We start from the raw sequence: 16,767 nt of genomic DNA, 5'->3' as shown, positions 1-16,767 counted from the left end.
TGTTGATCCTGGTTCTAGGCATTTTTAATCATCTGTAAGCTTGGATATTGATTTTCAAGACAATCGACATTGATTCGTGATAATGTGTCTGCCACAATGTTCGATTTACCTTTAATAAATTTTATTTCCGAGGTGAATTGGGTAATGTAATTTAAGTAACGAGTCTGACGAGGAGTTTTTTCTGATTTAGAAAAGAACGAATTTATTAGTGGTTTATGATCTGTATAAATAGTGAAGTGATTTTGCCATATATCAAGATTAGGAGTCTCTCTTAAAAATCGATGATTTTTTTATTAATCGATAGGAAATGAGTCAAAAGATGCGTTAATGATAAAAAATGTGCGGAAAAGTGTAGTACTTACCGAAAAATCAATTTAAAGTTGCGATTTGACGTTTCTTTTTGGAAGTTCAAAGCAATGTTAAATATGCATTTTCGTATTAAATCCTAACGTCAAATTGTTTAATTTATACCCACGCACAAAATAAAAACTTATTTTCACTAAACTTATTGAGATTACAACATATTTTCGGATGAAAACCTTATTTCTTAGGCTATCAATGCATAACGACAATTACCTGTCGTTAGATAGAATTGTTTCTACCAAATGTGTGTTAATAGACTTTGTGTTAATAGATTGTGTATCAATTGATCTGTCAAACGACTGAAATATCTTTATATTGTAAATATAAATGATAAATAAGTATAATAGCTTATTTAATAGTACCTTACTTAAGTTAAAATAGTTAATTAATTAAAAATTAATATTAAAAAAGACGTGTACATGGTTACAAAATAACAATAAAAAAATAACCCGTGTGACGATGGCAACAAACTGTGTATTTAACCAAATGACAATTACAACTAACAACACAAGCAATGTTAACCATGACATGTATTTTCGTATTAAATCCTAACCTCAAATTGTTTAATTTATACCCACGCACTAAATAAAAAGTTATTTTCACTTAACTTATTGACATTACAACATAACTATTCATAATGACACCTATGTGAAGTTAGCCCCCAATTAGATAGGATTTTACATGTATAGTATTTTGATTATAACATGAGAACCAGTGAACCGATTTCGATAAACAATGTCTCATTCGAAAGCTTAATCTTTGGTCAATACGACAGTGGAAATGCCCGATTCGAAATCTCTTTCGAACTTCGTTAAAACGCCAAAATAATGCGAACATACACGAAAATTACACAAAATTGACCTTCTTTAAATGGTGATAACTCGTAAACGATGTACCCGTTAATCAAGATCTATACGTCACTCGATTCGTCAAAGTGTCTTCTATCGAAATTACAAGATGCCCGATTTCAATTCTCTCCCGTTAACTTTATACAGCCCTCGGAATGACACCGTCTTCGGCTCGTTGTTTATGCACGTGTGAACGCTCAAAAGTATAGTCCCCAATATAAAAAAATTAATTTAAACTAAATCGTCTATAATAATTAAAGAACAGTTTGACGGATTTTAATTAATGTTTTACATCTCAATCGAAAGTTTATGTCTGGCTGAATGCTGTTGTCGAAATGCCCGATTCGAAATATTTAAGGATTTTGATTAAAACACAACAAACGAATTAATTAAACACATCATTTATCTCCGTAACTAATTGACCAATTTTAGTCATCAAAATCTCGGTCGAAAGTATGACCTGCAATGTTACACTGCCAATTACACCAGTCGTGTGGGACCACCTTAAGAACAGAATAAACAATAGTCATCAATTGTAAAAACAGATTGAGTTCCTATAAATAGTTATTCTTATTTTTATAGCTGGTGTTTATATTTGACCCACACCCTTCTCCATATCTAAGCCAACATTTGAGAAATTTTCGCTAGTTTAAACGTAAATTAACCTAACTCAAAATCTAATTTCTACACAAAATTCTTATTTGGGCGATATTACATCGATAAAAGCAAGATTGACGATTTTTAAGCAACATAATTTATATTATGTTCAGTCTTTATGTGGTGCTTACAAATATTGGAATTTTCTTTAGTTTTATGTTTACGAATTCTAGTTTTCAGCCTCCTCCACATTTGTCCGATAGCAACAAACTTTCCAGCAACAACTTTCTTAGCTGATATCTTTCTTATTATTAGAGATAATTCGAGATAATAATTAGAGATTCTTGCTCTATCTAAAACCGGTCTTTGTCTGTCGATAAGTTAATACTAAGATCAATCTGTACTTAGACTACAAAGCGGTAGCTCTGTACTTAGATTAAATAGCTTAAAATTACCAAACTTCAAGCCTTTGTGCAATTGTTATCAAACCGAATTTTAAAAAACTATTATCACACTCGGAAAGAGCACTCTTTAAATTATCTTAACCCGGGTTTTCGTTGAAATGTCTATCGGCGTCATGCTTAAATCGCCCTTAATATACATCCCTACACGCAAAAACGCTTAATTACTATTCTTTAAAACAAATTTCTTATTTGATAGGGGGAAAACTATAGAAGTATACATCTATCTTATCTACAATTTTCTGGTCTTTCTAATGGTGTATAACACGCGGCTATCGCTGCTTGATTATAGAGTTTTTTCCTGGTGATATAAGAAAGTTATTGATCCCAACAATGTTTAAAAGTAGCTAAAACGTGTGAATTTGGTAATTTTTTGACCAAAAACGTCCTTGTGTAAGTCTATAACTTCATGATATACTTTTATAGTTTTCCTCATATTAAATAAAAAAGTTGTTTAGAGGTAGAGCAATTAAACGTTTCTGTATATAGAGATGTATATTAAAGGTGATTTAACCATGATGCTAATAGATATTGACCGACAAAAACCCGGATTAAGATATTTGAAGAAGCGTTCTTTCTGATTGTGAACACAGTTTTTTAAAATTCGGTTTGATAACAATTGCACAAGGGCTTGAAGTTTGGTAATATTAAGCTATTTTACGTACAGAGCGGTGTTCTTCATCTTTTATTGATTTTAATATTAACATATCGGCAAACGAGGACCGACGATTTCATAAAGAAAGAATCAAGCTTTCATATGGTGCATTTAGTGTTCTGCTATATCTAATAATACGAAAGATATCAGCTAATAAAATAGATAGGAAATTGCGGATAAAAGTTTGTTGCTATCGTCAATCGGGCATTTCCACTTTCGTATTGGCCAAGGATTAAGCTTTCGAATGAGACATTGTTTATCGAAATCGGTTCACTGGTTCTCATGTTATAATTAAAATACTATACATGTAAAATTCTGTTTAATTGGGGGCTAACTTCACATAGGTGTCATTATGAATAATTATGTTGTAATCTCAACAAGTTTAGTGAAAATAACTTTTTATTTTGTGCGTGGGTATAAATTAAACAATTTGAGGTTAGGATTTAATACGAGAAAATACATGGTTAACATTGCTTGTGTTGTCAGTTGTAATTGTCATTTGGTTCAATACACAGTTTGTTGCTATCGTCACACGGATTATTTATTTATTTTTATTTTGTAAGCATGTCTTTTTTAATAACTATTTTAATTTAACTAAACTACTATTAAATAAGCTACTATACTTATTTATCATTTATATTTACAACATAAAGATATTTCAGCTTTCAGTCATTTGACAGATCAATTGATACGCAATCTATTAACACAAAGTCTATTAATACACATTTGGTAGAAACAATTCTATCTAACGACATTTAATTGTCGTTCTGCATCGATAGCCTAAGAAACAAGGTTTTCATCCGAAAATATGTTGTAATCTCAACAAGTTTAGTGAAAATAACTTTTTATTTTGTGCGTGGGTATAAATTAAACAATTTCAGGTTAGGATTTAATACGAAAATGCAATTTTAACATTGCTTTGAACTTCCAAAAAGAAACGTCAAATCGCAACTTTAAAGTGATTTTTCGGTAAGTACTACACTTTTCCGCACTTTTTTTTATCATTTACGCCTCTTTTGACTCATTTCCTATCGATTAAAAAAAAAATCATCGATTTTTAAGAGAGACTCCTAATCTTGAATTATTCCGTGATTTCCACGAAGAAAATGCTTAAAAAATTTAATTGTAGAATAAATGGCAAGTAATTTTTGATCGAATGTAGAGTAATTGACTTGCGCGGATGAAAATTTTTTTGAGTAAAAAGCTAAAGGTTGTGTTTCAGAATTGAATGTTTGAGCAAGCACTGCTCCCATGCCTATATTGGAAGCATCAGTAGTTAACGAAAGCGACGCATGAATAGATAGATGCGCAAGTGTTTTCGCAGAAGAAAGAAGGTCTTTAGCTTGAATGAATGATAATAATTCATGTTCATTTGACCGTGAAGAGATCGATTTATCTTTACTAGAATTTAGACTAGCTGATAAATTATTCAGTGGTGCTAAAATCTGTGATAGTTTAGGAATGAATCGATGATAAAAATTTATCATACCTAAGAATCTTTGTAGCTCTTTTAAAGAAACAGGTTTGGGAAAGTTAGTAATAACATTAACTCTCGGCAAAGAAAGACGAATACCTTAAGTGCTGGGGGTCCAGTAGCCGAGTTAATTTTCGGTCGTTGCGGAGATTTTTGGGAAATGCTTGTTATGATTTGTTCAACTCCAGGTTCGATTCAGATTCTTCTATTCGAGGCGTTCATAGAATATGGCGAGATATTTTTGTTCGCGTCGGGGTCACCAATTTGTAGTTACAAGTTAATAGTAAATGAATTAATTTGTTCTACACAAAAATGCGAACGCCAGTTTTTATGGTTTTAATTTGAATTATTTATTTATTTTATTTTGTTTTTTGTCGTTATAGTATTTTTTATTTTTTATTAACAAACTTATAACTACGATATTATAATATATTACACTTAATGAATGTGGCTGTTGCCACGCACTGTGATATTGGTTGCTTACTTCCCGGTCATATTCAATACAATATAAACACAAGTTGTTTCGAAATCGATATGTGTGTGCATACAACACGATTTATGAACAACTAAACTGTTTCGTCGATGAATAATCGGTAATAATTTTTTTTCCCTCTTTGTAACTCGATCCGGGGACATACTGTATACAGGGTGAGTCAGAAAGAATGGGAAATCCGAATACCGGAGATGAGAAATCCAGATTTAAATCCACTGGATTTTTGAATATAGTCACAATATTCTATTGTAATTAATTAATTGTTGTTGTTATCGATTATTATCGTTACTAATTGCTATTGTTACTGTGTGTTATTGATTTTAAATGTTAACCTTAAAATTACTTTGAAATAATTAAAAGCAGATAACTTGGAAACCAGTAGATTTAGACAATGTAAGCAAGACTTCCTTTTTTGTGTAGAATTGAAAGCTCTTTCAGATTTCTGGTTCTAATTCACCATACCTCAACAAACAAAATAGTAATGACTTGATATCTCAAACATGCAGTGTGTATCTAGCGCCCTCTACGAGTAATCACAAAACAAATATCAAATTCGTATTTCTTATGCTCGAAAACATATAACTACCAAATTTTATGTTAATAGTACAAAAAGCTTCAAAATTATCAAGAAATTTCGAAATAAGAGTTTAACTTTCAACACCTTACCTACCGACATTTGTATAAGAGATGTTAGGTTAAATCGTCATATTTTGGTATCTAGTGTCTCCGGTATTCGGATTTCCCATTCTTTCTGACTCACCCTGTATAATATTTCACTGTTACAATGAGGTTGCTAAGAAAACCTGATATAAATAAAGTTGTATTAAACGAAAAAGTCCTATTGGGGTTGAACTTGATTATTATCTGCAGTGTCCAACACCTAAAAGGGTTACTAATTCCTGAAAATGGTGTAGTACTAAATAATATATCCGTTCCACCACTAATCTGGATGATTTTTCGATTTTTTAATTAATTTTTTATTAAAAAATTAAATTTATCTAAATTACAATAATTAAATACAATCATAAAGTACATTTTTTAAAATCTAAAACCTCACTAATTTAACAACAATCGCCACGAAAATCGATAAAAACGTCATTGATTTATTAAAAACACTTAAAGATGTTGCCGAATTACATCCATCCTTAAAACACTGACACGTTACGTCCAATTTGAATTGGGTATCATTCTTGTAACATCTCGTATTATTCGCGCTCTTTGTCTTCCATCCACAACCTCTCGTTATCACCACAATCTTATTCGTGTCGAGAACTAAATAATCGAAAATACACATCAATAAACAAACCTTTTAAAACGAATCCAAATAAGATTAAAAATTAAAATTGAATAAAATTACTTACTAGTTTGGATGGTTTTTCTACAAAAAGGTGGTGCATCATGATTTGGTTCGCAATCTTTTAAATATTCGCTATCTTCATCTTTTTCTGTTAAAGAAGAACACCCAACATCGTGCGAATTACATTGAAAACATTTTATCGCCTTGACTTAAAAAGGAAAATAACCAAATAGTTCAAAAAAGATTAAATTGACGATAATTTCTTGGTTTGGAGAACCTATTATTACTTTTTTATTAAAAATATCTTAGTTAAAGGCAGTTTGAAAGTGGTTATAACCGGTTTTGACTTGAAATTTAAATTTAAAATGAATATTTATGAATAAATATGATTTCTCACCTGAAACGAACGTTGCAAGAAAAACCAGCGAGTAGAAAAGAAAATTTCTTTCCAATTTCATCTCAAATCTAAAAAGAAATGCGTCAATTTAGTTTTGAGTTAAAAAAATTTAAATGAAAGTAATTTAAATAATTTAAGATTACTTACTTTGACCTAAAAATGGAGAAAAATGAGACTTTGACTTTAACCTTCAAACGATTAGATAATGAAAACGATGTAAACAAATTAAAAAGACACAACACAGCAATAAAAGTGTTAAGAAGTAGACCGAGATGGCGGAGATCGACGGTTTAAGTGTAAATGGAGAATTCTCGGTCGAGATTTTCACTTTTAAACGTGATCCTTTCAGTAGGTCCCATCTAGATTTATCCAGATTCAACAATAAACTGAGATTGCTTCAACGATTTTTATAATTTTTTATTATTTCCAGATTCTAAATGCTGTTGGCAGCTATTATTTATAATTGTTATAATTGGAAGTGTAAAATTTATTAGATTTTTTTTAATAGAAAAATAATTCTTGTACCAAATTAAAGCTGAAATCTCCTTCTTTATGGAAATATTAAAGTTATTAAAGCTTTAAAAAGATTTTGGAAAAAAATTTAATCCAAAGATACGTTTTTGAGGTGCCATAAAATGATAAATTTAAAAAAAAAACAAAGACGATTTGTTTAACGCCAACAACAATCATAATGACTTTATAAATAGACATAAAAGAGTACATGAAATGAATCAACATCTTAATACTGGTTTTTTTAATAGCTACGATTAATCCCAAAAGAGTACTTAATTGTGTTATTTCGCAGCCAACTTCACTCTTAAACCGCATTATGTTCATTAAGTATGGATATTAACTAAAAAAAATGTTTTGTTAACAAAATTTTCAATTGTTAAGCTGTGAAACTTTTCGAGATGCAGCGCCAACCAATCGAAAGCTTATTTTATTCTGCATTCGAGGGTGTAATTACCTTTATCAAAACATTTTTGAAAATTAACAAATTTTAATTTCCCTCTGAACAGTATAAAAATCGAATTCAAAATTATCTTCGTAATTATTGTTTGTATCAAAATAATTTTCAAATAAAACTTGTTAAGAATTAAGAAAGGAACAACTTTTGTTAGAACCATTTTTTAAAATTATCAATTTTTTAATTTCCCTCTGAACAGTACAGAAATTGAATTCAAGATTATCTTCGTAATTATTGTTTGTATAAAAATAATTTTCAAATAGAACTTGTTAAGAATTAAGAAAGGAACAACTTTTGTTGGAACCATTTTTTAAAATTATCAATTTTTTAATTTCCCTCTGAACAGTACAGAAATGGAATTCAAGATTATCTTCCTAATTATTGTTTGTATCAAAATACTTTTCAAATAAAACTTGTTAAGAATTAAGAAAGGAACAACTTTTGTTGGAACCATTTTTTAAAATTATCAATTTTTTAATTTCCCTCTGAACAGTACAGAAATGGAATTCACGATTATTTTCCTAATTATTACTTGTATCAAAATAATTTTCAAATAAAACTTGTTAAGAATTAAGAAAGGAACAACTTTTGTTGGAAATATTTTTTAAAATTATCAATTTTTTAATTTCCGTCTGAACAGTATAGAAATAGAATTCGAGATTATCTTCGTAATTACTGTTTGTATCAAAATTATTTTCAAATAAAACTTGTTAAGAATTAGAAAAGGAACAACTTTTGTTGGAACCATTTTTTAAAATTATCAATTTTTTAATTTCCCTGTTAATAGTACAGAAATAGAATTCGAGATTATCTTCGTAATTATTGTTTGTATCAAAATAATTTTCAAATTAAACTTGTTAAGAATTAAGAAAGGAACAACTTTTGTTGGAACCATTTTTTAAAATTATCAATTTTCTAATTTCCCTGTTGACAGTACAGAAATAGAATTCGAGATTATCTTCGTAATTATTGTTTGTATCAAAATTATTTTCAAATAAAACTTGTTAAGAATTAAGAAAGGAATAACTTTTGTTGGAACCATTTTTTAAAATTATCAAGTTTTTAATTTCCCTCTGAACAGTATAGAAATGGCATTCAAAATTATCTTCCTAATTATTGTTTGTATCAAAATAATTTTCAAATAAAACTTGTTAAGAATTAAGAAAGGAACAACCTTTGTTGGAACCATTTTTTAAAATTATCAATTTTTTAACTTCCCTGTTAACAGTACAGAAATAGAATTCAAGTTTATCTTCGTAATTATTATTTGTATCAAAATAATTTTCAAATAAAACTTGTTAAGAATTAAGAAAGGAACAACTTTTGTTGGAACCATTTTTTAAAATGATCAATTTTTTAATTTCCCTCTGAACAGTACAGAAATGGAATTCAAGATTATCTTCCTAATTATTGTTTGTATCAAAATAATTTTCAAATAAAACTTGTTAAGAATTAAGAAAGGAACAACTTTTGTTGGAACCATTTTTTAAAATTATCAATTTTTTAATTTCCCTCTGAACAGTACAGAAATGGAATTCAACATTATCTTCGTAATTATTGTTTGTATCAAAACAATTTTCAAATAAAACTTGTTAAGAATTAAGAAAGGAACAACTTTTGTTGGAACCATTTTTTAAAATTGTCAATTTTTTAATTTCCCTCTGAACAGTACAGAAATGGAATTCAAGATTATCTTCGTAATTATTGTTTGTATCAAAATATTTTTCAAATAAAACTTGTTAAGAATTAAGAAAGGAACAACTTTTGTTGGAACCATTTTTGAAAATTATCAATTTTTTAATTTTCCTGTTAACAGTAAAGAAATAGAATTCAAAATTATCTTCGTAATTATTGTTTGTATCAAAATAATTTTCAAATAAAACTTGTTAAGAATTAAGAAAGGAACAACTTTTGTTGGAACCATTTTTTAAAATTGTCAATTTTTTAATTTCATTCTGAACAGTACAGAAATGGAATTCAAGATTATCTTCCTAATTATTGTTTGTATCAAAATAATTTTCAAATAAAACTTGTTAAGAATTAAGAAAGGAACAACTTTTGTTAGAACCATTTTTTAAAATTATCAATTTTTTAATTTCCCTCTGAACAGTACAGAAATTGAATTCAAGATTATCTTCGTAATTATTGTTTGTATAAAAATAATTTTCAAATAGAACTTGTTAAGAATTAAGAAAGGAACAACTTTTGTTGGAACCATTTTTTAAAATTATCAATTTTTTAATTTCCCTCTGAACAGTACAGAAATGGAATTCAAGATTATCTTCCCAATTATTGTTTGTATCAAAATAATTTTCAAATAAAACTTGTTAAGAATTAAGAAAGGAACAACTTTTGTTGGAACCATTTTTTAAAATTATCAATTTTTTAATTTCCCTCTGAACAGTACAGAAATGGAATTCAAGATTATCTTCCTAATTATTGTTTGTATCAAAATAATTTTCAAATAAAACTTGTTAAGAATTAAGAAAGGAACAACTTTTGTTGGAACCATTTTTTAAAATTATCAATTTTTTAATTTCCCTCTGAACAGTATAGAAATGGAATTCAAGATTATATTCCTAATTATTACTTGTATCAAAATATTTTTCAAATAAAACTTGTTAAGAATTAAGAAAGTAACAACTTTCCTTGGAACCATTTTTTAAAATTATCAATTTTTTAATTTTCCTCTGAACAGTACAGAAATGGAATTCAAAATTATCTTCGTAATTATTGCTTGTATCAAAATAATTTTCAAATAAAACTTGTTAAGAATTAAGAAAGGAACAACTTTTGTTGGAACCATTTTTTAAAATTATCAATTTTTTAATTTCCCTCTGAACAGTATAGAAATGGAATTCAAGATTATATTCCTAATTATTACTGGTATCAAAATATTTTTCAAATAAAACTTGTTAAGCATTAAGAAAGTAACAACTTTCGTTGGAACCATTTTTTAAAATTATCAATTTTTTAATTTTCCTCTGAACAGTACAGAAATGGAATTCAAAATTATCTTCGTAATTATTGCTTGTATCAAAATAATTTTCAAATAAAACTTGTTAAGAATTAAGAAAGGAACAACTTTTGTTGGAACCATTTTTTAAAATTATCAATTTTTTAATTTCCCTCTGAACAGTACAGAAATGGAATTCAAGATTATTTTCCTAATTATTACTTGTATCAAAATAATTTTCAAATAAAACTTGTTAAGAATTAAGAAAGGAACAACTTTTGTTGGAACCATTTTTTAAAATTATCAATTTTTTAATTTCCCTCTGAACAATATAGAAATGGAATTCGAGATTATCTTCCTAATTATTTTTTGTATCAAAATAATTTTCAAATAAAACTTGTTAAGAATTAAGAAAGGAACAACTTTTGTTGGAAATATTTTTTAAAATTATCAATTTTTTAATTTCCCTCTGAACAGTATAGAAATAGAATTCGAGATTATCTTCGTAATTACTGTGTGTATCAAAATTATTTTCAAATAAAACTTGTTAAGAATTAGAAAAGGAACAACTTTTGTTGGAAGCATTTTTTAAAATTATCAATTTTTTAATTTCCCTCTGAACAGTACAGAAATGGAATTCAAGATTATCTTCCTAATTATTGTTTGTATCAAAATACTTTTCAAATAAAACTTGTTAAGAATTAAGAAAGGAACAACTTTTGTTGGAACCATTTTTTAAAATTATCAATTTTTTAATTTCCCTCTGAACAGTACAGAAATGGAATTCAAGATTATTTTCCTAATTATTACTTGTATCAAAATAATTTTCAAATAAAACTTGTTAAGAATTAAGAAAGGAACAACTTTTGTTGGAAATATTTTTTAAAATTATCAATTTTTTAATTTCCCTCTGAACAGTATAGAAATAGAATTCGAGATTATCTTCGTAATTACTGTTTGTATCAAAATTATTTTCAAATAAAACTTGTTAAGAATTAGAAAAGGAACAACTTTTGTTGGAAGCATTTTTTAAAATTATCAATTTTTTAATTTCCCTCTGAACAGTACAGAAATGGAATTCAAGATTATCTTCCTAATTATTGTTTGTATCAAAATACTTTTCAAATAAAACTTGTTAAGAATTAAGAAAGGAACAACTTTTGTTGGAACCATTTTTTAAAATTATCAATTTTTTAATTTCCCTCTGAACAGTACAGAAATGGAATTCAAGATTATTTTCCTAATTATTACTTGTATCAAAATAATTTTCAAATAAAACTTGTTAAGAATTAAGAAAGGAACAACTTTTGTTGGAAATATTTTTTAAAATTATCAATTTTTTAATTTCCCTCTGAACAGTATAGAAATAGAATTCGAGATTATCTTCGTAATTACTGTTTGTATCAAAATTATTTTCAAATAAAACTTGTTAAGAATTAGAAAAGGAACAACTTTTGTTGGAAGCATTTTTTAAAATTATCAATTTTTTAATTTCCCTCTGAACAGTACAGAAATGGAATTCAAGATTATCTTCCTAATTATTGTTTGTATCAAAATACTTTTCAAATAAAACTTGTTAAGAATTAAGAAAGGAACAACTTTTGTTGGAACCATTTTTTAAAATTATCAATTTTTTAATTTCCCTCTGAACAGTACAGAAATGGAATTCACGATTATTTTCCTAATTATTACTTGTATCAAAATAATTTTCAAATAAAACTTGTTAAGAATTAAGAAAGGAACAACTTTTGTTGGAAATATTTTTTAAAATTATCAATTTTTTAATTTCCCTCTGAACAGTATAGAAATAGAATTCGAGATTATCTTCGTAATTACTGTTTGTATCAAAATTATTTTCAAATAAAACTTGTTAAGAATTAGAAAGGGAACAACTTTTGTTGGAAGCATTTTTTAAAATTATCAATTTTTTAATTTCCCTCTGAACAGTACAGAAATGGAATTCAAGATTATCTTCCTAATTATTGTTTGTATCAAAATAATTTTCAAATAAAACTTGTTAAGAATTAAGAAAGGAACAACTTTTGTTGGAACCATTTTTTAAAATTATCAATTTTTTAATTTCCCTCTGAACAGTACAGAAATGGAATTCAAGATTATCTTCCTAATTATTATTTGTATCAAAATAATTTTCAAATAAAACTTGTTAAGAATTAAGAAAGGAACAACTTTTGTTGGAACCATTTTTTAAAATTATCAATTTTTTAATTTCCCTCTGAACAGTACAGATATGGAATTCAAGATTATCTTCGTAATTATTGTTTGTATCAAAATAATTTTCAAATAAAACTTGTTAAGAATTAAGAAAGGAGCAACTTTTGTTGGAACCATTTTTTAAAATTATCAATTTTTTAATTTCCCTCTGAACAGTACAGAAATGGAATTCAAGATTATCTTCCTAATTATTGTTTGTATCAAAATAATTTTCAAATAAAACTTGTTAAGAATTAAGAAAGGAACAACTTTTGTTGGAACCATTTTTTAAAATTATCAATTTTTTAATTTCCCTCTGAACAGTATAGAAATGGAATTCAAGATTATATTCCTAATTATTACTTGTATCAAAATATTTTTCAAATAAAACTTTTTAAGAATTAAGAAAGTAACAACTTTCCTTGGAACCATTTTTTAAAATTATCAATTTTTTAATTTTCCTCTGAACAGTACAGAAATGGAATTCAAAATTATCTTCGTAATTATTGCTTGTATCAAAATAATTTTCAAATAAAACTTGTTAAGAATTAAGAAAGGAACAACTTTTGTTGGAACCATTTTTTAAAATTATCAATTTTTTAATTTCCCTCTGAACAGTACAGAAATGGAATTCAAGATTATCTTCCTAATTATTGTTTGTATCAAAATAATTTTCAAATAAAACTTGTTAAGAATTAAGAAAGGAACAACTTTTGTTGGAACCATTTTTTAAAATTATCAATTTTTTAATTTCCCTCTGAACAGTATAGAAATGGAATTCAAGATTATATTCCTAATTATTACTGGTATCAAAATATTTTTCAAATAAAACTTGTTAAGAATTAAGAAAGTAACAACTTTCGTTGGAACCATTTTTTAAAATTATCAATTTTTTAATTTTCCTCTGAACAGTACAGAAATGGAATTCAAAATTATCTTCGTAATTATTGCTTGTGTCAAAATAATTTTCAAATAAAACTTGTTAAGAATTAAGAAAGGAACAACTTTTGTTGGAACCATTTTTTAAAATTATCAATTTTTTAATTTCCCTCTGAACAGTATAGAAATGGAATTCAAGATTATATTCCTAATTATTACTGGTATCAAAATATTTTTCAAATAAAACTTGTTAAGAATTAAGAAAGTAACAACTTTCGTTGGAACCATTTTTTAAAATTATCAATTTTTTAATTTTCCTCTGAACAGTACAGAAATGGAATTCAAAATTATCTTCGTAATTATTGCTTGTGTCAAAATAATTTTCAAATAAAACTTGTTAAGAATTAAGAAAGGAACAACTTTTGTTGGAACCATTTTTTAAAATTATCAATTTTTTAATTTCCCTCTGAACAGTATAGAAATGGAATTCAAGATTATATTCCTAATTATTACTGGTATCAAAATATTTTTCAAATAAAACTTGTTAAGAATTAAGAAAGTAACAACTTTCGTTGGAACCATTTTTTAAAATTATCAATTTTTTAATTTTCCTCTGAACAGTACAGAAATGGAATTCAAAATTATCTTCGTAATTATTGCTTGTGTCAAAATAATTTTCAAATAAAACTTGTTAAGAATTAAGAAAGGAACAACTTTTGTTGGAACCATTTTTTAAAATTATCAATTTTTTAATTTCCCTCTGAACAGTACAGAAATGGAATTCAAGATTATCTTCCTAATTATTATTTGTATCAAAATAATTTTCAAATAAAACTTGTTAAGAATTAAGAAAGGAACAACTTTTGTTGGAACCATTTTTTAAAATTATCAATTTTTTAATTTCCCTCTGAACAGTACAGAAATGGAATTCAAGATTATCTTCCTAATTATTGTTTGTATCAAAATAATTTTCAAATAAAACTTGTTAAGAATTAAGAAAGGAACAACTTTTGTTGGAACCATTTTTTAAAATTATCAATTTTTTAATTTCCCTCTGAACAGTACAGAAATGGAATTCAAGATTATCTTCCTAATTATTGTTTGTATCAAAATAATTTTCAAATAAAACTTGTTAAGAATTAAGAAAGGAACAACTTTTGTTGGAACCATTTTTTAAAATTATCAATTTTTTAATTTCCCTCTGAACAGTACAGAAATGGAATTCAAGATTATCTTCGTAATTATTGCTTGTGTCAAAATAATTTTCAAATAAAACTTGTTAAGAATTAAGAAAGGAACAACTTTTGTTGGAACCATTTTTTAAAATTATCAATTTTTTAATTTCCCTCTGAACAGTATAGAAATGGAATTCAAAATTATCTTCGTAATTATTGCTTGTGTCAAAATAATTTTCAAATAAAACTTGTTAAGAATTAAGAAAGGAACAACTTTTGTTGGAACCATTTTTTAAAATTATCAATTTTTTAATTTCCCTCTGAACAGTACAGAAATGGAATTCAAGATTATCTTCCTAATTATTGTTTGTATCAAAATATTTTTCAAATAAAACTTGTTAAGAATTAAGAAAGGAACAACTTTCGTTGGAACCATTTTTTAAAATTATCAATTTTTTAATTTTCCTCTGAACAGTACAGAAATGGAATTCAAAATTATCTTCGTAATTATTGCTTGTGTCAAAATAATTTTCAAATAAAACTTGTTAAGAATTAAGAAAGGAACAACTTTTGTTGGAACCATTTTTTAAAATTATCAATTTTTTAATTTCCCTCTGAACAGTATAGAAATGGAATTCAAGATTATATTCCTAATTATTACTGGTATCAAAATATTTTTCAAATAAAACTTGTTAAGAATTAAGAAAGTAACAACTTTCGTTGGAACCATTTTTTAAAATTATCAATTTTTTAATTTTCCTCTGAACAGTACAGAAATGGAATTCAAAATTATCTTCGTAATTATTGCTTGTGTCAAAATAATTTTCAAATAAAACTTGTTAAGAATTAAGAAAGGAACAACTTTTGTTGGAACCATTTTTTAAAATTATCAATTTTTTAATTTCCCTCTGAACAGTACAGAAATGGAATTCAAGATTATCTTCCTAATTATTATTTGTATCAAAATAATTTTCAAATAAAACTTGTTAAGAATTAAGAAAGGAACAACTTTTGTTGGAACCATTTTTTAAAATTATCAATTTTTTAATTTCCCTCTGAACAGTACAGAAATGGAATTCAAGATTATCTTCCTAATTATTGTTTGTATCAAAATAATTTTCAAATAAAACTTGTTAAGAATTAAGAAAGGAACAACTTTTGTTGGAACCATTTTTTAAAATTATCAATTTTTTAATTTCCCTCTGAACAGTACAGAAATGGAATTCAAGATTATCTTCCTAATTATTGTTTGTATCAAAATAATTTTCAAATAAAACTTGTTAAGAATTAAGAAAGGAACAACTTTTGTTGGAACCATTTTTTAAAATTATCAATTTTTTAATTTCCCTCTGAACAGTACAGAAATGGAATTCAAGATTATCTTCCTAATTATTGTTTGTATCAAAATAATTTTCAAATAAAACTTGTTAAGAATTAAGAAAGGAACAACTTTTGTTGGAACCATTTTTTAAAATTATCAATTTTTTAATTTCCCTCTGAACAGTATAGAAATGGAATTCAAGATTATATTCCTAATTATTACTGGTATCAAAATATTTTTCAAATAAAACTTGTTAAGAATTAAGAAAGTAACAACTTTCGTTGGAACCATTTTTTAAAATTATCAATTTTTTAATTTTCCTCTGAACAGTACAGAAATGGAATTCAAAATTATCTTCGTAATTATTGCTTGTGTCAAAATAATTTTCAAATAAAACTTGTTAAGAATTAAGAAAGGAACAACTTTTGTTGGAACCATTTTTTAAAATTATCAATTTTTTAATTTCCCTCTGAACAGTATAGAAATGGAATTCAAGATTATATTCCTAATTATTACTGGTATCAAAATATTTTTCAAATAAAACTTGTTAAGAATTAAGAAAGTAACAACTTTCGTTGGAACCATTTTTTAAAATTATCAATTTTTTAATTTTCCTCTGAACAGTACAGAAATGGAATTCAAAATTATCTTCGTAATTATTGCTTGTGTCAAA

The 16,767-nt window shown here is 26.2% G+C and overlaps 1 protein-coding gene across 1 annotated transcript; it reads right to left on the bottom strand.

The window, feature by feature from the left end:
• Positions 1-5,844: 5,844 nt before the first annotated feature.
• On the bottom strand, positions 5,845-6,922 carry LOC111417837 (uncharacterized). The gene is made up of 4 exons (XM_023050230.2): positions 6,733-6,922; positions 6,586-6,653; positions 6,253-6,396; positions 5,845-6,163 (listed from the first exon to the last, which is right to left on the bottom strand). The coding sequence occupies exons 2-4, from the start codon at positions 6,644-6,646 to the stop codon at positions 5,937-5,939; spliced, it is 432 nt and encodes a 143-aa protein (XP_022905998.1). The 5' UTR covers positions 6,647-6,653; positions 6,733-6,922; the 3' UTR covers positions 5,845-5,936.
• Positions 6,923-16,767: the final 9,845 nt, after the last annotated feature.

Source organism: Onthophagus taurus, chromosome 5 (assembly GCF_036711975.1).
Source record: "Onthophagus taurus isolate NC chromosome 5, IU_Otau_3.0, whole genome shotgun sequence".
NCBI classification, from domain to species: domain Eukaryota; kingdom Metazoa; phylum Arthropoda; class Insecta; order Coleoptera; family Scarabaeidae; genus Onthophagus; species Onthophagus taurus.
Note: the sequence above shows the minus strand (reverse complement) of the source record. Positions and strands in the feature narration are given on the sequence as shown.

What these genes read in the sequence shown, in the direction of transcription:
- LOC111417837 (XM_023050230.2), bottom strand. Translation starts at nt 6,646, where the DNA reads ATGAAATTGGAAAGAAATTTTCTTTTCTACTCGCTGGTTTTTCTTGCA. An exon ending in TCTTGCAACGTTCGTTTCAG is followed by an intron (nt 6,397 to 6,585) that starts GTGAGAAATCAT and finishes TTCCTTTTTAAG; the next exon opens with TCAAGGCGATAAAATGTTTT. An exon ending in TAGAAAAACCATCCAAACTA is followed by an intron (nt 6,164 to 6,252) that starts GTAAGTAATTTT and finishes TCGATTATTTAG; the next exon opens with TTCTCGACACGAATAAGATT.